This window comes from Gopherus flavomarginatus, chromosome 6 (assembly GCF_025201925.1).
Source record: "Gopherus flavomarginatus isolate rGopFla2 chromosome 6, rGopFla2.mat.asm, whole genome shotgun sequence".
NCBI lineage: Eukaryota > Metazoa > Chordata > Testudines > Testudinidae > Gopherus > Gopherus flavomarginatus.
This window is the reverse complement of record NC_066622.1, coordinates 66,551,396-66,573,853: the sequence shown is the minus strand read 5'-3', so window position 1 is coordinate 66,573,853 and position 22,458 is coordinate 66,551,396. Positions and strand designations below refer to the sequence as shown.

The window sequence follows — 22,458 nt, the reverse complement described above, 5'->3', positions numbered from 1 at the left end:
CACTGGAGGGTCGATGTAGAAAGGCCCAACTGCTGAGATTGCAGGCAGAGCAGGAGAAGATGAGATAAGGGATCCTTTGACTGAGGCAGCGAGTTTGTTTTCATCCAGCCCGGGTGACTGACTTGTTTCAGGGACAGGCAAGAGAGGGGGAAGGAAGAGGAGGGTCCCCACTGTCAAGCTTGCAGCAGCTACAATGATGCAGGGCTCCTGAGCTCCCTTTCCCTAGGATACTTGCCCTTGGGATGAGGAGGGAGGTCTCTGGTGTTGGCAGGGACGAGAGGCCCACGCAGTTAGAAACCCTGGATTCGCAGTTGTGGCTCTGATCACTGTTTGTTGATCAAACCCCTCACCACCAATGCACTTGGGACCCAGTTGGTGCTGACAGCGGAGCAGAGGCTCTGTCTGCCTGGGCATATGGGTGTCAAGGGCAGGATAGTAGCCTGCCTTGGAATCAGATGTTCACTGAATTTTATGGGTGATAGGATCTCTGCCAAGTGATGGGAGGACTGCCCAGCTGGAGCATCCCATGATCTCGTGGGCTGCAAGCACCAGCCTGCAGTGTGTACTCGGGTTCACAGGGGAGGAGTTCGCTGTCCCAAGGGGGCTATTAAAGTTAATGGAATTATTTGCAAGGCACTGCAAGTGAATGGGGCCTCTTCCAGCCCTCCTGCTTGAGATCATCACCAGGAACATCTCTTTGATGGGTCTCGTCATAGGGTGAGCTGGCCCTCTTAGGGAGGGGGCTTAGCCCCATCTCTCACTGTGACCTATTAGTTGTCTCCCAGGTAATGGGGTGGGGGCAGGGATCAGGTAAGAGCCTGCAGGTCAGCTGGTCCTCAGATGAAAGCAGCCAACCATGCAGGGAGCAAGCAGGCTCCTGCAGGAGGCCCCTTCTCTGGGGAACAGACCTAGCTTAGTTGTCTGTCTGATGCTAGACTATTGCAATTTTGAGAAATAAATCCATCCATGCATAACAGGACTGAAATTCTGCTGTCATTGGGAGCTTTATTTGCTGCCCTGGCTGGTGAGTTGCTTCCAGCCCTTAATGGCATTGTAATGAATGGATTGGGACCAAAATTCTCAAAATGGCTATAGCCATATGCAGTCCCCTGGAAGGGGCCAGACTTTTGAAAGAGCATCTAACAGCTCCCCTGGAGGTCAGCGGGAGCTGCTTGCCTTTGATCACTCCTGATAATAGAACCACGTGATCTCTGAGCTGCCAAAGCACATACATACATGTGGAGCATGGGTGTGGCTTTTAGTTACCTGATTCAAGCTCATTTTTATTTTTATTCTGTTTACACTGCATTTAATTCAGTCTCCACTGCAATGGGCTTTACCATTCCAATTCCTTCTGGCTGCTGTGGGGCAAGTGCATTGATACGGCCACAGACAATTTTCTAAATAAACCCTTTGTGGCTTCTTAGACATCACCAGGCCAGATCGGACAGTTAGTTCATCCACTCCATTATTTCTTCTCTTATAGCGGCCAACACCTTATGTTTCACAGGACTGTAAATCAGCCTCCTCAAGCACCTACTCACTTATGCAATGCTGGGGTGGGGAGGAAATATCTCCTGATCCAGGAGGTGATTAGCTTTTGCCCTGAAGCATGAGAATTGTATAACACTGGTGTTACAGTAGAACATTTTAAAGGGATCTGTCAGCTTAAGCCTATTGGCATCCAAATGTCCCTGGTTGCCTTTAAGTTTTAGTAAAGCTGAATTAATCGAAGGTAAATAATGTTTTCAGAAATGTTTGTCCTGTCATGATCAGACTTTCTAACCCCATGAAAAAGCATTTCACATGTCTGGGTAATGGAAGTGAGAAAAAGATAAGTAGTTAACCCTTATACAGCTTTGCTATAACATCTAGTAAAATGACATTAAATAAGATGAAACACAGTTGGGGCTAACTTTTCCCTCCAGGCTCCAGTCCAGAGCAAGTGTGGGTTTATGAGCTCAGAATGGGGATCCTAACACTGCACCCATACTTATCTGTGTGGCACAAATGCTTGCACTTTAACATATGCCTGAATTGCAGGGAAATCAGTTAGCTGTCTAAAGGCTAACATTTGCACCCAGCAGTTCATTTATGCAGGTACAAGCTGGCACTCAACAGAGGGTGCTTTCAAATTGGGGATTATGCTGTGAGGACAATGGTAGGGGGGAAAAGTTACTAGAAATCTACATTATACATTACATTATAGCACCTGTTCACTGTGGTTATAAGAACTCAAGTGTATGACAACGGAGGAAAAACTTCATTGGGTGCAGGTAATGCTGAGAGTTTATATCAGTAACTGAAGGCACAAAATCCTCCCAAGAAGAAAGTATATATATATATATATTTATATAATCATCAATGAACAGGGAAAATAACCCAAAATTGAGAGTTAAGCTTCAGCTGTCAACATTTTTTGTCTGGGAATATCCTTCTTTTTAAAAAACATTTGAAGTGGTTCTGACTGCTCTGGAGGGATGGCCCTGTAGGGGTGACTCAGGAGATCTGTGCTGAATTCACAGCTTTGTCATAGACTCCCTGGGAGGCCTCTTGCAAATCATGTGAACTTTCTGCGCGTCTTTCACTGCATAGACAAGGGGATCAGTAATACTTTCTTTGTCAATTGTGACTGTAAACTCCTTGAGGCAGGGGCTGTCTTATTATATGCAAGTCCCTGTGTTTTTTACTTTCGGTGGCATTCAGTATTGATATTACATCTTTCATCCACAGACCTCAGCATGCTTTTCAGAGGCGGGTTAGTTGTTATCCCTCTTATTACACAATTGATGCGCTTGGATACTGTGGTGACTTGTGCCGTAGAAAGATGGGCAGGCAGAACAAGCTGAGGCAGAGAAAAGTAGGGGCCTCCAGATTAAAATGTGCTTCTTAATTTTGGGCTGGTCAATGTGAGACACCTGGCACCTGATCTTTCTTAGAAGCTCTGAGTCCCTGCAGTGGCTTTAAGAGCCAGATGGAGCCTGAGGCATCTCAGGATGAGACACCCCAAAATGAATGGGCACTTTTAATAACGATACTGACCTGCTTTGTAAGGCGCTTTGGAGACTTGCTAGTGCAAAGTGCTAGACCAGAGCTGGGCGTTATTATTATTGTTGTCCTATTTTGAAAATGTGAGCCCAAGTGACTGGCTGAAGGTCACAGAGTCAGTGGCAGAGTTGGGGAAGGATCCAAGGTCTCCTGTCTCCCAGCCCCCTGCTGTACCTGTTAAAGGTTGTTACATGGAGAAGGGAGAGAAATTGTTCTCCTTAACCTCCGAAGATAGAACAAGAAACGATGGGTTTAAATTGCAACAAGGGTGGTTTAGATTGGACATTAGGAAGAACTTCCTAACTATCAGGGTGGTAAAGCACAGGAATAAATTGCTTAGGGAGGTTGTGGAATCTTCATCAGTGGAGATTTTTAAGAGCAAGTTAGACAACACCTGTCAGGGATGGTCTAGATCAGGGTGTGCAAATTACGGCCCACAGGCTGGATCTGGGCCACGAGCCATTTTAAGCCAGCCCGCGAGCCGCACCACACGGCTCGGTTTCGCTCCAACTGCGGCGCTGGGTCAGGGCCGCACCACGTGGCTTGGCCCTGCTCCGCAGGGGGCTCAAGGTCAGGGCTGCACTATGTGGCTCGCGGAAGCCGCGGCAGGGCCCCATTCCAGCTCCGACACGCTCCAATGGGAGCTGCAGGGACGGTGCCTGCAGATGGGGCAGCGTGCAGAGCTATCTGGCCACGCCTCCATGTAGAAGCCAGAGATGGACATGCCACTGCTTCCAGGAGCCACTTGAGGTAAGCACCGCTCGGAGCCTGCACCCCCTGAGCCTCACCCCATGTTCCAACCCCCTGCCCCAGCCCTGATCCCCCTCCCACTCTCCAAACCCCTCAATACCAGCCTGGAGCATCCTCCTGCACCCCAAACCTCTCATCACCAGTCCCACTCCAGAGCCCGTACCCCCAGCCGGAACCTGCACCCCTTCCTGCATCCATGCCCCAGCCCTGATCCCCCTCCTGCCCTCCAAATCCCTCTATCCCAGCCCAGAGCACCTTCCTACCCCCCAAACTCCTCATCCCCAGCCCCACCCCGGAGCCCACACCCCCTCTTGCAGCCCAACCCCAATTCTGTGAGCATTCATGGCCCACCATACAATTTCTATTCCCCAATGTGGCCCTTGGGCCAAAAAGTTTGCCCACCTCTGGTCTAGGTAGTACTTAGTCCTGCTATGAGTGCAGGGGACTGGACTAGATGAGCTCCCAAGGCTCTTCCGATCACACAATTCTATGATTTCTGGGGCTTCCAAGCTGAATGCCAAGGAGATTCCATTGAATCTTAGTCAAAGCCATTTCAGTTTCCTTTAGAAATCTAGATGCTTACAGCCAGACTCTGCCCTCAGATACGGGCATGCAACTCCTGCTGAAGTTGAGGGCAGAATTTGGCTCATAGCATGGGAAGAGAACCAGAGATCTCCCATACCCAGTACACGCAGGCACACTTCTGACACAGAGCACAGTCAGTGTGCAGGGCAGGGGACCTCCGGGATTTCATTTGGTTTTGGACAGACTGTTCCAGGAGCCAATGACCTGTTTGGCAGAAGAAGCTCTTCTGTACTGATGCTATGTATATGGCCCTGTTACCATAGCATCTGAGCACCTGACAATCCTTAATGCATTTCCTCTCATAACACCCTAGGAAGCAGGATAGTGCTATTAACCCCTTTGTACAGAGGGGGGACTGAAGCCCAGAGAGACTGCGACCTGCCCAAGCTCACACAGGATGCCTGTGGCAAAACAAGGAGTACAGCTCAGGTCCCAGGCTAGCACCCTAACCACTGGGCCATCCTTCCTCTCTAAGGAGTCACTGTATGCTGTTCTTGGTTACACTTGGTACAGCACAGCAGTCACTCTGCTGTTGGAGGCTCTTTCCTACATCAGCAGGGAGATGGGGTGGTGGCTGATCTTCCTGGTCATTTTTAGAGGTGATTTTAAATGTCATCCTTTCTCTGCGTCGGAGCCCTGTCCAGTTGGGCTAATGCCAATCAGGCACCTGGTTTAGAGACAGACAAGAAATCGCCCAAAGATGTTGGATCATTTGCCAGCCAGAGTTTCCCTTGGCTCATGTGACCTGTACACAGTGCAATGGTAGAAGGGTTTTAAGCAATATTTGCTGAGAACACGCCGCATGGCTCTCTCCTGCCCTCATTGTTCCAAACTCATGCCCGCACAACCTTTATGTCCACGGATTCTTATCTATTGACTTGGTCCATCCTGGCCAAGGTTTGGGGGACTCTGTTGGGTTTCAGAACGATTAGAGGGCCTCTCTGACTCTCCCCTCATCCAATGAGAAGCAGTCTGGCTCCATCACTCACTCCTCAGAGCTCGGAGGCTCCTGTTGTGCAGGCACTGCTGTTGCCCTCCACTTCCCCCATTTGGTGCTGTAATGCCCTTCCTAGGCTGAAGCACCCAGGTGGGCTGTAAGGGCTATACCCAGCTGCAGCATTACTCTCAGGAGGGCATTAATTTCCTCCCTGCAATACAGGGACCACGCCCCCCATGGAGATGGAGTGAGCGTCCCAGAAGGGTCTCAGTACAGGGCATGTCTGTACTGCAGGCAGGCCTCTTCGCACAGGCCTCTTCACACAAACCTCACCGTGTGTTGGATGGTGGCTGAGAGCAAGGGGATAAGAGCTGGGGTAGAAGGATGGGCTAGTGGTTCACTAGACAGTCTCAGGAGATCTGAGTTCCAGGCTCAGCCACAGACTCTATGTGTGACCTTGGGCATGTGGCTTAACCTACCTTGTGTCTCAGTTTCTCCCCTGTAAATCAGGGACAATACATCTCTGCCTTCCAGGGGAGCTGTGCTGAATTGATAAATCCAGTGGATGGTTGTGGAGGGACCTACATACTGCTGTCATGAGGGTAGATAAATGGAAACAGTGTTAGATTAGCACCTGAGTGGGTTTGGTTGCTCACACACTACTCCACACATGCCCTGTGGGGATCAGACTCCTGGGGCTTTAGGAGGCAGGGCTGGAATGGAAAGGGGCAGCTGTTCACACCACCCAACCCTTCCTAGCTAGTGAACATCCAAGCAGGTATCTGTAACCACGTTAATGCGGCTTGCTTGGACAGGCTTAAGTCAGACTCTGGGCCTCCAGCCCCATCACTGCGGAGACCTCCATCTCTAGGTGCAGACAGAAAGGTGCTTCCTTTTACTGCTGCAGAGAAATCGAGCGTCCCCAAAGCTGAGCCAAGAAAAGTCAGCCTTGGGCCATTGTAGCAGGAGCCAGGCTAGCTAAGACCTGCCAGGGGAGGAGGGAGGCAGATTAGCTGGGTAAAGCCATAACCAGCCTGTTGATGTGCCAGCCCATAAGTAACCCGACAGCATAACCTGTGAAAGAAGGAAAGAACAGTAAGAACTCTCTGGCTGAGGGTTTGAAGGCTTGGCATTTCCAGGTCTAGATACCAGTGCTTGCTGACTCCTGTGCTGAACTATCACACAGTGTTTGCAGTGCTCACCATGGCCCTTCTGACCCCCAGGGTCTGTGAGTAAATCTGTTAGTTAGCATCAGCCAGCCTGAGGCCATGGCTACACTGGCGCTTTACAGCGCTGCAACTTTCGCGCTCAGGGGTGTGAAAAAACACCCCCCTGAGCGCTGCAAGATACAGCGCTGTAAAGCGACAGTGTAATCAGTGCCGCAGCGCTGGGAGCGCGGCTCCCAGTGCTGCAAGCTACACCTGTAGAGGATGTGGAATACGTGCAGCGCTGGGAGAGCTCTCTCCCAGCGCTGGCGCTGCAACCACACTCGAAACTTCAAAGTGCTGCCACGGCAGCGCTTTGAAGTGCAAGTGTAGCCATACCCTGAGTATCAGCAACCTGCCAGAGGGGCTTCCAGGGAAAGCTTGTTGCTGTGCGAAGAGGCCTGCATGCCCTGTACTGAGACCCTTCTGGGACACTCACACCATAATTCAATAAGGTGTTTGCCAGAAGCTCGGAATGGGCGACAGGGGATGGATCACTTGATAACCTGTCTGTTCATTCCCTCTGGGGCAGGGCCGGCTTTAGGAAGTGCGGGGCCCAATTCGAACAGTTTCAACGGGGCCCCGGCAGGGATGACTAAAAAAAAAAAACACACGTAAAAAAACACGCGGGGCTTGTACTCACTGGGCAGTGCTCTGAGTCTTCGGCGGCACTTCAGTGGCAGGTCCTTCACTCGCTCCAGGTCTTTGGCGGCACTGAAGGACCCGCCACCGAAGTGCCACCGAAGACCCAGAGCAAGCGAAGAACCCGCTGCCGAAGTGCCGCCGAAGAACTGGAGCACCGCCAAGTACGTAAAAATTAAAAAGGCGCCTCTAGCCAGGGAAGGGATTCTCACTGGGCGCGGGGCCCTCTTAGGCACGGGGCCCAATTCGGGCTAATTGGTGGAATAGGCCTAAAGCCGGCCCTGCTCTGGGGCACCTGGCATTGACCACTGTCAGGACAGGATACTGGGCTAGATGGACCTTTGGTCTGACCCAGTATGGCCGTTCTTATGTTCTTATATGTTCTTAAGGTCTGTCCATGTCTGTCACAATTATATCTTAAGGACATCAGATGCATTGCAGCTAGTCACAAATATACCCAGAAAGGAACCTCAGAGCAGTCACAGGTCACAAGAGAAGCTATGCACATATCTTTCTGGTACTTTGCACTGCATGTACTTCGCTCTGTAGCAGAGCCTGGAGCCCCCACCGACATCCTCCAGACTGGTGCAAGAGCCTTCTCCCCTGCAGTGCCTGCCATCTGGAACAGCCATCCTGCATTTCCCCACCTCCTCCATTTAATCTGAAAGCATCCCTTTGCCCATGCCTCTGAATCTCTCTCACCTTATTTGCATTTGATCTCTGTAAAGCATGGTGTGACAAAGTTGGGATTTTCCCTTATGTTGCACGTGAGCCTATGTGAGTCTTACTGTTTTGCATGAATGCTGTGTTTTCCTCAGTTTCCATGTGTATTGCACCAATATCTAACTGGTGGGAATAAGGGTGTGTGACTTTTGCGGGGGTTGCTCCAGCTGCCTGCACGGATTCTATGGCTGCCCCTTTGTAACCTGAGACCCAGGAGGGGGATGCGACCAGGTGACTCTTGAACCAGAAGGCGAGACAAAGGCCACAGGAGGAGCAATAGGCAGGGCAGGGCAGGAGCCAGGCAGCTGGAAGTGAGTCAGTCTCAGCTGGCTTGAGGTGCAGGGGGAGGACCACAGCCCTGGCTCTGGGCTCCCTTCCCCACCAAGATGGACTTAGCTGAAAGTCACTGATTTCTGTGCTAAAAAGTTCTGTCCTACGCTGTGTTCCTATCGACTAATAAACCTTCTGTTTTACTGGCTGGCTGAGAGTCACATCTGACTGCAGAGTTGGGGTGCAGGGCCCTCTGGCTTCCCCAGGAGCCCCACCTGGGCAGACTCGCTGTGTGAAGCGCATGGTGTGGAAGAGAATGCTGAATGCTCTGAGGTCAGACCCAGGAAGGTCAAAACTGTGTTAGCTTCTTGCCCTGGAGACAGTATGCTCAGAGAGAAGAGGCTCCCCCAGAGTCCTCACTGGCTTTGTATGGAGTAGTTCCAGAACATCACCTCAGTGACTCCGTGACACATAGCGACAAAGGGGCTGCTTAGGAAGTGTTTTATGCAAAATAACTACTTAATTCTGAAAATATTCACTACTAGCTGTACCGCGAGTAGTCCCATTGGTTAAACAGTAATAAGGATATTGTTAGTACTTTCAGGATGAGTTTGTATTCTTTTATATTTAGTCTGGGTATTAATTTTGGAAAGAAGCCATTTACAAGGATATAGCCATGCCCAAGTGTTCAAAACTCCTGTGTCTCACCGCCCTGTAAACATGAGGTTGGCTTAAAAATCAAGAATAACAAGTAAGTGCTGGCTTTGTTGTCTTTGCCTTGAAGAGGTCACGTTTTCAAGCTTTTCACAAGGCCAGAGACTTTGTTGAAAAAACCCAAAGCCAAGATTCTCTCCTATACACCTGACTCAGGAGCTAGAGGTCTGAGAAAGGCACTAACTAGTGTGAGATGATAAAACCCTGAGAGTTACAAACACTGATCCAAAAGGGCAGAGGAAAGTCAGCTAAGTCAAAATGGCTGGTGCAGACACAGAAGGCTATGGGCAATTCCTGCCCTATGCAAGTGCAATGGGAGGTGGAGGAGGTAGCAGCAATAACTCTGCTAGCAGATAATCAACTACTAGGATCTCTGAGTAACTCCCATGGCCCCGACATGCCTAACAAAACCATACCGTTATTAGCCCAGGCCAGGATGCTCTGATGAGAACCCACGCAGGGAATAAAGCAGGCAGAGGAAGCTCCTATATCTCAGCTCATCAATGATTCAAATGCATTAAATATTTACATTTGCAATTGCAACTGATTTGAGTCATTTATGGGAGAACTGGCAGAGTCCCGCTGCAAGGGGCATCTCGGGGTGATTCGGTTTCATTGTTCACAGAATTCCCCACCAGCTGGCTGGGGAGTCCGGGCTGCTCCTTTACTGTGGGTGTTCGCTGGGTGCAGAGCAATTCACAAACTGCTGTGCGGTTGCCCACATCATGGGCGGTGCTCGGGCTTGGGGTGTTTGGAGGCTGCCTGCCGCCCTGGGTCCCATACCACTGGGTCACCGTGTCTCTCTCTGGCCCAAAGGCTGCTCCCGACGGATCAATGCTTAACTAGGCCCGGGGCCAGCGCTAAGACTGGCTCTCTAGCGCAGTGGGGAGGGAGGGAGGGAGCGCACCCCGGGGAAGTGGGGGGCTCGCTGCCCCGCTGCGCTGGGGCAGTGCCCGGCTGGGGCACCCCCCTGGCTGCAATCAGGGGAGCGGCACCAGGGCAGGACCCAGCCCGCACTAGGGAGGGCTCCGCACTAGCTCGGCGCAACGCAGGGAGCTCGCGGCGAGGAGACACCTCCACCCGGTCCAGGTGCAGCGTGTCTGCCCCGTGGCGCGGGAAGGGTTAACCCACAGCCCAGCCTGTCAAGTCACACACAGAAGGGGAGGGAGCAGCCGCCCTGGGCCCTGATTGGCGGAGCTCGGATCAGACAAGGAGCTGGGCTGCGCATTGGTCGAGACGCGGTCAGGCGCTGTAGGCTGTTGCAGAGGGCGTGGTGTTTGTGCGCGCTGAGGGAGGGGGTGAATGACCGGCAGTAACCTCTGCTCCGGGGCGCAGAGGGGCCGCGTGCCAGCCAATGCGCTGCTGGCCCCGCTGGCCCTCGCAGCTCTGTCCGGCGCCGTGCTCGCCTTGTGGGCGCGGTGCTGCAGGAGGAGGGGTGCTTGCCAAAGCCATGTCCTCCTGGGGAGGGGAGCCAGGCGCTGCCGCGGCGGGGGAGGGGGGGATATAAAGGCGTGGGTCCATCCGGTCGTGGTTCGGAGGTGCACAGCTTGCTGGCATTTGCAGGGGAGCCTGGTGAAACCTGCCCACTGCTGTGAACTGCCCAATAGTTGCAGGGAGGGGACGCTAGACGCTGTGTCACCACTAAAGCCTGTGGCTGGGATTCCCAAAAGGGATGAGAGGAATCAGGCACCCAAACACCATTAACCACCAATAGGGTTTGGTTCCCTAAGCCCCTTGAAAACAATCCAGTCTTTGCCTCTCTGTGCAGAAACTGCTGTCACACACTCCTATCTCCAAAAACGGATCCACCCTAGATACCTACAGCTTCTGTGGCACTGGGTGGTTGGGGCTGACTACCTCCTCCCAGTGAAATCAATACAAGATCCATATGGAGGCAGCACGGGGAGCCACAGGCACCTATACTGATGGGTGCATGGGATCAGTGGTGGGGCCCTGCTGCTGGGAGAGGAGAGTATCGGCCATCCTGGCCCGGTCACAGTATTAGTCATTCTCCTTTTTGCGCTCAATGGTCTCTTAGTGCATTAGTCTGTGGCTTCAGCCCCCTTCCTAGGGGTCAGCTGCACACGTTGCAATGAGCATCAGCCAAAGCACGTGCCATGGGCTGTGGAGAATGACCTGCCCTGTTACCTGCTGGAGGAAATCTCGGGGGGGGGGGGGGGGGGGGAGAGGCACATCCCAGGCTTCCAGTTCTGCTGACAGGTGCTTTCTCTCTGGAATCCAGCACCTTCTGGTGCTCATGTTGTTATGATGTGCCTCTGACTCCATCCACTTTCTGGATGCATGCCCCAAGCCTTCTCATTTGTCCCCTGTGCTGGTCCATTTTGGTTTCTCCCCTTTCCTGTGTGGGCAGCCAATCTCATATCTGGGTGGACCCCAGGGAGATCAGACTAGGCCAGCATAGGGTGACCAGATGTCCCAATTTTATAGGGACAGTCCCAATTTTGGGGTCTTTTTCTTATATAGGCTCCTATTACCCTCCCACCCCTGTCCCAATTTTTCACACTTGCTGTCTGGTCCCCCTAGGCCAGCACTGTCCACTGCTGGTTCCCTTGTTGTTATTCCTCTGACCCTAGTCCTGGCCTTGCACTGTCAGTTTGCCCCCAGTAATCAGCTTACCCTCACTGCTTCATGGCAGTTCCCCTCTCCTGAGGGGGTGGCTATTGACACTTCTGTGGTGGGAGCCCCCTGCCTTCCACCAAGCCCCTCTGCCTTCCATCATCCCCCATCGCCATAAAGGTAGCCTATGCAACTCATCTACTCAGCCCAGATTTATAGGGAGGAGGCTGGATTCTGCCCTCACTGTGATGTGCTCATTGTGTGGCACCAGGGTAGAGTGACACAATAAAAATTCCTCCAGCCCCAGTGAAATCTGTGCAGTTACTGTGATGTGTCCTATACTTGCTCCATTAGGTAGAGTCTAAGTTGAAGACTGAATTTCCACTGTGGATTCCTTGGCAGTTCCCTTGCATTTTGTCCAGTACTAGTGTACATGGCAAACCCATTAACTTGACTGCTTGGCTTACATTGGTACTGGTTTTCACAGCCTGTGCCCTGCCGGAAGGACATCAGGTCAGAACCTTTAACAAGTATGGGCGTGTATGCTAGCAACTTCTTTCAAATGCGGTTGTGTCCTGCAGCTTAAATATTCTTTTCCCTGGTGGAAGGAAATTGGGGGAGATTTCAGCATTACAATGGACTTGGGGGCCCTAAATCCCATTTGTACCTTTGAAAATCTCCCCTTCTGGCAATATTTTAAAGCTCTAGTAGAATTAATACAGGAATCAACTAGAGGGAAGAGGGTGAACTGCTGCTTTGGCACTGTGGGGAGGAATTCTATTGTTTGGGAAAGGAATTTGGACAGAGAATTTAATAATCTTAAAATGGAGGGAGTGCAGGCAATCACACTGACGAATCCATGCAGGGTGATCGTTATTACCAAATGGCTAATCCAAGGCTTTGAAATTTGCCATCACATTGTCATAAACAAATAGTAGGAGTTAATAGAACAGAAGTACTTTATTTCCCTTTTGCCTGTAAAGGGTTAACAAAATCATGAGCCTGGCTGTCACCTGACCAGAGGACCAATCAGGGGACAGGATACTTTCAAATCTTGAGGGAGGGAAGTTTTTGTGTGTGCTGTTAGTTTTTGCTTGTTGTTCTGTCTGGGTTCTGAGAGTGACCAGATGTGCAACCAGGTTTCTCTCCAATCTCTCTGATACAGTCTCTTATATGTCCAGAATAGTAAGTACTAGGTAGATAAAGGGAGTTAGGCTTATGTTTGTTTTCTTTATTTGCAAATGTGTATTTGGCTGGAAGGAGTTCAAATTTGTATTTTGCTGAAAGGATTTTAATTTGTACTTGTATACTTAGGCTGGGAGGGTATTCCCAGTGTCTATAGCTGAAGGACCCTGTAACATATTCCATCTTAAATTTACAAAGATAATTTTTACTGTTTTTCTTTCTTTAATTAAAAGCTTTTCTTGTTTAAGAACCTGATTGGTTTTTTTTTATTCTGGTGTCAGATCCCAGGGGACGAGGTCTGGATCCACCAGGGAATTGGTGGAGAGAAAGGAGGGAAGGGGAAGAGAGAGGCTAATTTCTGTCTGTGTTAGAATTACTTTCTCTCTCAGGGAGAGTCTGGGAGGGGGAGAGAGAAGGAGGGCGGAAGGAGAATTTTCCTCTCTGTGTTAAGATTCAAGGAGTTTGAATCACACTGATCTTCCAGGGTAACCCAGGGAGGGGAAGCCTGGGAGAGGCAACAGTGAGGAGAAGGGTTTACTTTCCTTGTGTTAAGATCCAGAGGGACTGGGTCTTGGGGGTCCCTGGGCAAGGTTTTGGGGGGACCAGAGTGTACCAGGCACTGGAATTCCTGGTTGGTGGCAGCGCTACAGGTTCTAAGCTGGTAATTGAGCTTAGAGGAATTCATGCTGGTATCCCATCTTTTGGATGCTAAGGTTCAGAATGGGGAATTATACCATGACACACAGCCTCTTGTTTCATCTCAAGTGGGAGGGAATGCATGCGGTGTCCTGTTCTGACACATGGGTATATGCTGCAAAGCCTGGACAAAAGAAGCATCAGATTATCAGACAGGCATTGCCAGGTCTCTTCCACTTCAAACCTTGTTAGGAGACTGGCATGCATAGCCCCATGGCTGAAGAATGGAAGCCCTTTGATTACTCAGAGCAGCCTTGTGGCACGTGGGCCTGGTTGTCATGTACAAGAGAGAGAACAATGAAAACCTCAGAAATGAGATGAGACTGCTCCCCTTCCACACACAGACAGTCTATACCAAGGGCCCTCCTGCAGAGCCAGATTTTTCAGAAGAGATCAACATGTTTGAAAATCTGACAGCATTCATGAGCTCTTTGGGAAATCTGGCCCATCATGTGTATCTAGGAGCCACATCTAGTAGTTAACAGTGGCTACAAGAATGACAGCAGAGATCATAGAAGATCAGGGTTGGAAGGGACCTCAGGAGGTCATCTAGTCCAGGGATCAGCAACCTTTCAGAAGTGGTGTGCTGAGTCTTCATTTATTCACTGATTTAAGGTTTCGTGTGCCGGTAATACATTGAAATGTTTTTAGAAGGTCTCTTTCTGTAAGTCTATAATATATAACTAAACTGTTGTTATATATAATGTAAATAAGGTTTTTAAAATACTTAAGAAGCTTCATTTAAAATTAGATTAAAATGCAGAGCCCTGCAGTGTAAGTGCCACTGAAAATCAGTTTGTGTGCTGCCTTCAGCACATGTGCCATAGGTTGCCTACCCCTGATATAGTCCAAACCCTAGATTTTTGCCCATATCCCTAAATGGCCCCCTTAAGGGCTGAATTTACAACCTTGGGTTTAATAGGCCAATGCTCAAACCACTGAGCTATCTGTCCCCCATATCTAGAGAATCTGGACAGTGCTGTCTAAGGATGGTCCAGCCCTACTACAGTTTCCAAGACAACTGAAGTGATACGGGGGCTGGCGGGGGGATAGACCTCTATTAAATGGGGCTGTCCCTGCCCTGACCAGTTTCTGCCGAGCTGTGGGAGGAGAGGGGACAGGACCACTCTCCAGTGATGCTCTATCACAGAAGGAAAATTCCTCCTCTCTCCTCTGCAGCATGGAGTTATTGAAGTCCTGTGCCCCGCTTAGCCATGCCCAGAGCTGAGCTGCTGGCATCATGTGTTTTGCTGCATACATATCAGTCAGCTACTGCAGTGTTTTGGTGAGAGGCTCTGAGTGGAATTTAAACTGAAGTAACCCCTAGGGGAAGGGACAGCGAGCCTCCCGCAGCGAGGGGTGTGACTGCACAGTACGTGCTTAGGAGTGAGTGCCCTCAAACCAGCTTATTCACCAGATTTAAAAAGACAGGTTCCCTCCCCGCACCAATAGGAGGAAATATCTGCAGGAACAGTAGTCTCTGAAGGCTCTAGCCCGCCCAACTCTTTGTCGTCAGGCAGTCAAGTTTTAAAGTAAACTTTTATTATGAACAAATACCAGTTCAGATCAGCACAACCAGCCACCTGATTCCAAATTAGTAGAAATTATTTCAAAAAGTTTTTCAGTAGACAAAACATAGAGATCTTAGAATGCAGAAACCGAACCAGGAAAGTTGTATCCCACTCACATTTCAATAGCAACAGAGCTTAGACAATGCACAGATTCAACCTTCCAATCCTTCACTACTTATCCAACACTTGCACGTCCCGTCTCCAGGATACCAGGGGAGCTGAGAACACTGTTTGCAATCCAGTCATATACTACCATCGCCACCACTAGCATGTATATTGGGCCTTCCACACCCTGATCTCACTTTACAAATATTAATTATGCCTCACAACACCCCTGTGAGGTAGGGTGCTATCCCTATTTTACAGAGAGGGAAACTGAGGCATGGAGACGTTAACTAACTTGCCCTAGATCTCTCACTGAGTCAGTGGCAAAACTGGGAATAGAGCTCAGGAGGCCTGGTGCTCTAGCCACTAGACACACTGGTGCTTTGTCTACGTCCATCTCTCACTCTGACTCACTTTAGCTAAACTCACAGAAAACACACTTAGGATACAAACATGCCACCAAAGAAAGAAATACAAAGCAAACAAGGTTCAATTTAAAATGATGCATCTGTTCCTTAATCTAACAAATTCTAACTCAATATATTCAAAATCACCTGCACCCACAATTTGATGACGGCAATTAATTACATTTCCATAATTCATGAAAGAAAAAACCATCCTGCAAATAGCTGTCAACACTCCTATGTGTATTATAGACTTAAGGCACCCAGAGATGTATGCCAATCTACCAACAAAGTGACTGGGCAAACACTGACGCTGTTTGGCTACTTCCACTCCGCTTCCTCACTGCGTCAGGATTTTTGGATGTGATCAATACTCTTGGGATTTAGAGGAAACGCCCGAATCAACCCCTTGCTTTTCTCCTGAGAGGATGGTGGATTCCGCAGCATGTTGTGTGATGCAACCTACCATTCAGATTCATGACACAACATGTCCAGATCATGAGGTGAGGGAATAACTATTGGGGGAGGTGAAATTCACCCAGGATGTAGACTCTAGTGGGGTTTGGACCAGGGATGGCTCTGGCCCAGGATTATGACATGCAGGTTTCTTTGTATCCAGTTGGATAAAACTATCCACAGTCACCCTCTGAGCAGGTATAAATCTCAGTCTTGGGGAATCCCACCCAGCTATCCACCTCCTGCGTTTAGAGCCCAGGAATTAAAAGCTTCCCGACTGGTTTATCTGCTGGTGGCCCGCTCCTGAGCCTGTTCATCTCGCTAGCTCAGTCAGAGGGCAGGCTGCTCTGCAAAGCTGGACAATTCTGGCCATGGCAATACACAGGCAGAAAGCCAGGGACGACTTCTTGGCTGACAGCAAGAGCTCTGCGACCACAGCAAGACATCAGCAGTGCTGTGCTCACCTTGGCTTGCATGGGAAGGCTGGAGCCTGCCCTTGAGAATACGCAGCACGGCTCAGGCAGGGGAAGGAGCATCTCAGCATCATTCCTCCACCCCAGCCCAGTCTTTCCCAGCTCTGCCCCAGGATCCAGCAGCCTGGGCACCTCGCTAGCTTTCACCCAGGACTGTCTGGTGAGTGGCTGATGGGAATGGGGCCTCATCCCACCAAGCCTGTCCGTGGCATCTGCAAGTGCTATGGGGTGAAACGCACAAGGGTTTTAACCCTTCCCCCCAATGTCTTGAGGCCTCAGACAGCGCAGTCCGCCTGGCATTAGCCTTCACTGTCAGTGCTGCCCAGGAGTGAAACAGGCACCTTCCGTGCCCAGGCGCTGTGCGGCGAACCCCCCTCGCTGGAGCAAAGGCCCTCTCTGCAAGGGACGAATTACACACGCCAGCACCCTGCTCTAGCACCGTGTGTCGAGGGGAGTTATGGGAACGGCCGCCATCAGCAATGGCTGCACAAGCACTTCCCACCACAATGCGTGCAACAGGCAGTCACTATCCCCCGGGTATCTCTGATTTGCTTTGGAAGGGGCTGGGAGCTGATCATGAGCCCCCTAACATGCTTTCCTGCTCCCAGCACAGTGGGGCAATTCAGTCCCATCTCCAGCCTGGATCTGCCCAGTACCTGTGGCTCTACCCCCTGGCTTCAGAGGGGCTGTGCTGAGAAGGGGTCACACAGAGCAGGGACCCTGTAACTTTCTCATGCTTTAACCCTCTCAGTGTCCCCTGCTTTGGTGTCAGTTTCTATCAGGTACTTGTTAATTGGCTGCAGGAAGCCCATCTGCACAGACACAAGGCTCCCCTGGGTCACTAACATAGCAGCATCCCCGCTTTCTAGCTGGTCATACACAGGATCAATTTGCTTGGATGTGGCCACATCAGCTGCCCCTTCGTCTCCCCATTTCAATCAAGTTCAGTAACAAGAATCTGTATGACGCAGACACACGCTAGGACCGCATTCTCCATAGAAATGGGACCTCATTCCTCCGACACACAAAGCAGCTTAACACAGAGATGGGGCTTTGTGTCACTTCCTTCTGGCTTCTCCTGCTGTCGTTCTTCTGGAAGAGTCTCTTCCTGGGAAATACTGTCCACAGTTCCAATCCGTCCCATCCCAAGCCAGTGTATTTCAGTGGCATCAAGCCCCTCGTTTCCCCAGATGTCCTTGTCTGCAGCTTTCCAACGCAGGCAGCTAGGAGCCCAGCTTGAGTCGTTCCAGGCAATTCTAGCACAGAGGTGCTGCAGGGCGGCAAGAGGAGCCATTGCGACACTCAAGCAAGGTGAGAAGGCAGCTGATGTGCCCCATGCCACCATATTCTGCAGCTGATGCTACCCCTCCAGAAGACGCTTTCAGGGGTCTCCTCTCCCCATCCCCCGCATCACCTTCCCTCAGCCTACAGGAACCAAAGGAGGCCCAGCACCAAGGAGACAACATCATGCTCTCTCATTGATAACAAGCAAGGGGACAGGACTGCTATTCCTTCTGGGAAAGGCCTTGCTGCTGTTTTCCTAGAGAGACACTCATTCATATCCTGAGTCAGCAGCCCTAGGAGGGCAGGAGAACCAGAGGCAGGAAAGGGGGATTTCTAGGGAAAGAATCCCTGACTTTGGCTCAACTCTTCAGCCAGCTGGTACAGACTCCCCTCCACTCCCACTCTCCAGCCAGCGGCACGATCTGCCCCAGACAGGCTTTTGACCAGTTCCCTGCCAAGGAGAGGCATTGGCAAGGAGAGAATGAAGCATGGAGGGGTTAGAGGGAAAGGGAGAGATCTTGCCAGAGAGAGACAAAAGAAGAACAAAAAGAAGAAAGAGAGAAGAGAGGGATGGAGCTGCTGAGCATTAGAGAGACAAAGTTATAGGTCTTAAATACATCATTTAAAATACATTGTGCAGGAGAGGGTTAAAATCATCATCATCTGAAGCAACCTGGTAGCATTATTCAATGGTTAGTAAATAGAACATAAAATCGTGTGCCCAGCTTGCTTGGGGTGAGTGAAGAGGTTGTGGGGGGATGACACAGGCCCTCAGCCACTCTTGTGGCTGCCATCACCAGTCCGAATTCTCCGAGCCAGGATGGTCTCCTTGGAGACCTTCTTGCGGTCGCTGGCCAGCCCCAGGAGGCACATGAGATCGATGAAGGCCGTGGTGAAGTTGTAGTGCCAACCGAACTCGCTGGTGGAGTAATCGTAGGGGAAGGTGTGGTGGTAATTGTGGAAGCCTTCGCCTGGAATGGAAGAGCAGAGACAAGACACTGTAAATGCACCTGAACCTGGGTTTGAAACCATCATGCTCTAGAAGTCCCTTCCCCATGCTCGGGCACCATGTCCCCAGAATGGGCCATCTGTGCTGAATGCAGACTGTGCTCCCCGTGGGGCAGGGACAGCCCCCAATCCTCCCCCCTTGCAGCCCACAGACTTCACTGGGAGCTGACTTCACTGTCATGCATCTGACGAAGTGGGTATTCACCCACGAAAGCTCATGCTCCAAAACGTCTGTTAGTCTATAAGGTGCCACAGGACTCTTTGCTGCTTTTAGTGAGGGCTAGTTAATCTCAGCACAGGTCCAGCCAGAACTCGGTTGGCTCTTTACCTGACCCGCTTGAAGCTGTCAAATTGAGTGAGAAAACTCAGGATATTTCCAGCACTTCTGCTTGTGCCTGGGCCTCCTCTTATTAAAGCCCTTAAAATGGGCCCCCTCAGAGAGCCTAGTGCAGCTTGTGGGGGGTTCTGATTCCTCCTCCATATCCCAGAGAGAAGCCATCTAGCTTTGGCTGAGCTCCTGGCGAGTTCTGAAGTGAGTCCTGGCTCTTCTTGGCGGCTCCGTCCATTCATCTTCCATCCCCAGAATCCGAGAAGCTCAGATCCAGATGGGAACTGTGCAGCTCCGACACTCACTAGTGAAAGTCTGGGGCCACATTCCCAGCTCATGTAAATCAGTGCAGTGCTGCCGAAGTCCACAGAGCTACGATACGCATGAGCTGAGAATCTGGCCCAGGAAAGCAGTACAAAGCTAATGGTGATTCTGGGCTCATTTTTCCCAGGTCCTCAGCACCTCTGAAAATCAGGACTTGGCTTCTCAATTCTAGCACCTAGAAACCACTGGCACTTCTGGCTGTGTGTGCCCAACTATTTCAGAAGCATTATTTCCCACAGGTGAAAAAAGAGAGCGGAGGGCACTTGTCATTATAACAAACAGGGGGTGAGACCTTCAGGCAGGGCAAATAAATCTCATTGTGAGATAAAGAGGTGCTATATGCAGGACACTGGAGAAGATAACCCTACTGCCCTACGTACCCACTGACTAGAGCATGAGACACCAGTGAATTTGCAGGTCTGCAAGTGCGTGGGCAAGATCACCCAAATAGAGTCTACGTGCTTCTGGCTTTCCCGTATGCGAGTGCAGGAACATTGGGGTTCCTAGGGTCAGATCCTGATGTACATCAGGGTAGCTTTATGGACTTCAAAGCAATGCAGATTTACACCAGCTGAGGATTTTATGTAATTATGCACCTAAAATCTCCCCAGTCTCACAGTTTTATAAATGGACGTTATTCCTCTTCCCTTCTCTCCCAGACTCTTGTGCACTGTTGCTATGCACTACTGAACAGCTGCTGTGTTCCTCCCCAGACACAGCTACATTTCAGTGGCAGGCACAGTGATTTCTGCTTGTCTCATTCACAGTCAGTTTGTGGAGTGGTTTGGAATTAAAAGGCGCCACCAACATACCTAAGGCTCCAAACGTGACCAAGCGGTTCTCCCGGGGGCTGATGTATCGATCATAAGGCCGGTTGCCAAACATATGTGCAGCGCTGTTCACGAGCCAGGTGGCGTTGAGCACCACCACGTAGCGCAGGATGGTGGGGAGGAAGAAGCTGTTGCAGAGAGATTCCCCCCAGAAGCACCAGGGCACTAGGGTGGGGAACAGGAAGCACATGACCACCACAGAAAGCTTGTAAAACCTGCCAGGACACAGATAATGGGGAGAGAGTTAGTGGGCAGGCGCATCCCATGGAGGAGCATTGAGGGGCACAGGCAGTTCAGGTCATCTACAGGGCTGAGTCTCCGGGGCGGGGGAGAGGTGCTAATTTTAACTATACAAAGAAAACAGCACAGAACCAGCCCACCTCTGCCCCGGTTTTACCTCTGGAGAAAAAGGAAAACAAAGACAGCGACAAAGTGGGCGCAGAAGAATAAAGAGGATAGGCTGGGCACACAACGAGAGCCACACCCCCGCTGGCAGGAATAAGAAGGACCCAGCAGATGAGCTGGGAACGGAGTACAGGTGCCGTGAAGCAGAGCTGCCAGGCTTCCTGGGGCTCCATTTATCATTACTGCTGCCAGGTCACATTTGTCCAGGGGTGAGGGCGACAGCTGCCATCTTGGCTGATGCACCTGGGATTAAACCAAGGACCTCCAGATCTCAGGGCATGTGCTGCTGCAGCTCGAGCTCCAGCTCCTTACCTGTGGGCTGCAGCAGACTCCTCTCCTCCATCTGTCAGGGAACCTGTCACTCACACTGGGAGAGGCCTGGTGCGGGGAACTGGGCTGTGCGTGTGCAGCGGGAGAGGGGATAGAAGGAGAGAAATCCAATCCCAGCAAGTGAGAGATTCCACAGGGGAGACATCAGATGGTGGAGTCTAAATGCAGCTGGGGTATATGGTGGGGGGTGGGGGTGGAATCTTGTGCCTTTTCCATTTCCATGGGGATATGGGGTTTGGGCAAGAGGCAGGACCTGAAATACAAGCAGAAGCCTCTCCTCTCACCCACCTACTAGGAACTATTGTTCCTCACAGGCTGGCCGAGGCTTTACCCCTGCTAAGGCTGCAGCAGCAGTGGGACATGTTCTATGCAAGAGGGATTCAGCCAGTGGGCACTGGGCCCTCTGTGCCAGCAACGTTCCCAGTGAGGCTGGGGCCCTGCCTTTTCTGACCCCATTTCCTCCTGTCCCACAAACAAAGCAAAACATGTAATATATCCCACTGCTGTGCTGGACGGAACTTGTTCCTCATGGATTTCTGCCCAGGTTCCCAAACAATGGCCCCGATTCTCCAAACACACCTGAGCCATGCCAAGAGGGTTAGTTTTGCTCTGGAGCAGGGATAGTCAATTATTTTTTGTCAAGGTCCAAATGTCTTGGTCAAGGTCTAGTCAAGGTCCAGACTCCAGAGAAAATAATGATAATAAGTAAATAAAAGATTTTGAGGTCCATTCAAATGTGTCTGGCGGTCCGGATTTGGACCGCGGTCCACCTATTGATTACCCCTGTGAAAGATTCCTGTAGCCGGATGCCATGCCTCAGAGCCCCTTTGGTTCCCCTGTGATACATTGGCCCCAACACCTGCCCTTCACCTTGCACCACAATCACCCTATTTTCTTCCCCTACCCCGGCTGCACGCAGCTCACCTCCTCTGGAACATCACCACCTTGTCGGCCTTCAGGTCAGCCAGGTCTAGCTTCTGGCCCTTCTCAATTACGTCAGGGTGTTTGCGCATCAGCAGCCAGCCAACGTGGGAGAAGAAGAAGCCCCGCGTGGCGTTATGAGGGTCAGCGTCGGTCTCGGAGAACTTGTGGTGGGCGCGGTGATCTCGGGCCCACTCGTAGATGTCATTCTGGAATGAACATGGCTGGATGACTCACCGGTCAGCAAGGGTTAGAGTTAGGGCTATATATACACAACGTAGTCCGGTGTCTAAGGAAGCAAAATGGCACCTAGTGGAATTTACCAAAATCCCTTAACTGGTTTAGGTGCCTAAATCGCATTGATTTTAAGGCCATATTTTTTATGGGTTTTATTTGATTTTTGTTTTGAAAAAATTGGCCATTTTTTCAAAACCAGAAATTTTTGCTCAGAACATTTAAGTTTTCCTCAAAAGCTTTTATTGTTTGTTAATTCACCTTTTTTAATTGATCATTTGGGGAATTTGGTTAGCCCTGTGTCTGCTGCTTTGCCAATACTGATTTGTCATCTTAGCCCCACGGTGAATTCCCGCCCCCACCCCCCATTGGATGTTCTCAGAAAATGATAATTTTCCATTTTGAAATGGGAAAAAATAGTTTTTCAAACATTTCCCGAAAAAAACATTTTAA

At 50.6% G+C, this 22,458-nt stretch overlaps 1 protein-coding gene across 2 annotated transcripts in view; it reads right to left on the bottom strand.

Annotated features, from left to right (window-relative positions):
* Positions 1–22,458, bottom strand: part of SCD (stearoyl-CoA desaturase) — an 870,279-nt gene that overhangs the window by 833,728 nt on the left and 14,093 nt on the right. The window contains exons 4-6 of one of the 2 annotated variants that reach the window (XR_007775194.1): positions 21,775–21,980; positions 20,098–20,330; positions 15,584–18,596 (exon numbers count right to left, since the gene is read on the bottom strand). Coding sequence is in view for 1 of the 2 variants with exons in the window: in XM_050960270.1 (XP_050816227.1) it covers positions 18,397–18,596; positions 20,098–20,330; positions 21,775–21,980 (639 nt within the window). In the remaining variant the exon portion in view is untranslated. Of the gene's footprint in view, positions 1–14,852; positions 18,597–20,097; positions 20,331–21,774; positions 21,981–22,458 lie in introns of those variants that run through there. The other variant, XM_050960270.1, reaches the window with a different exon arrangement.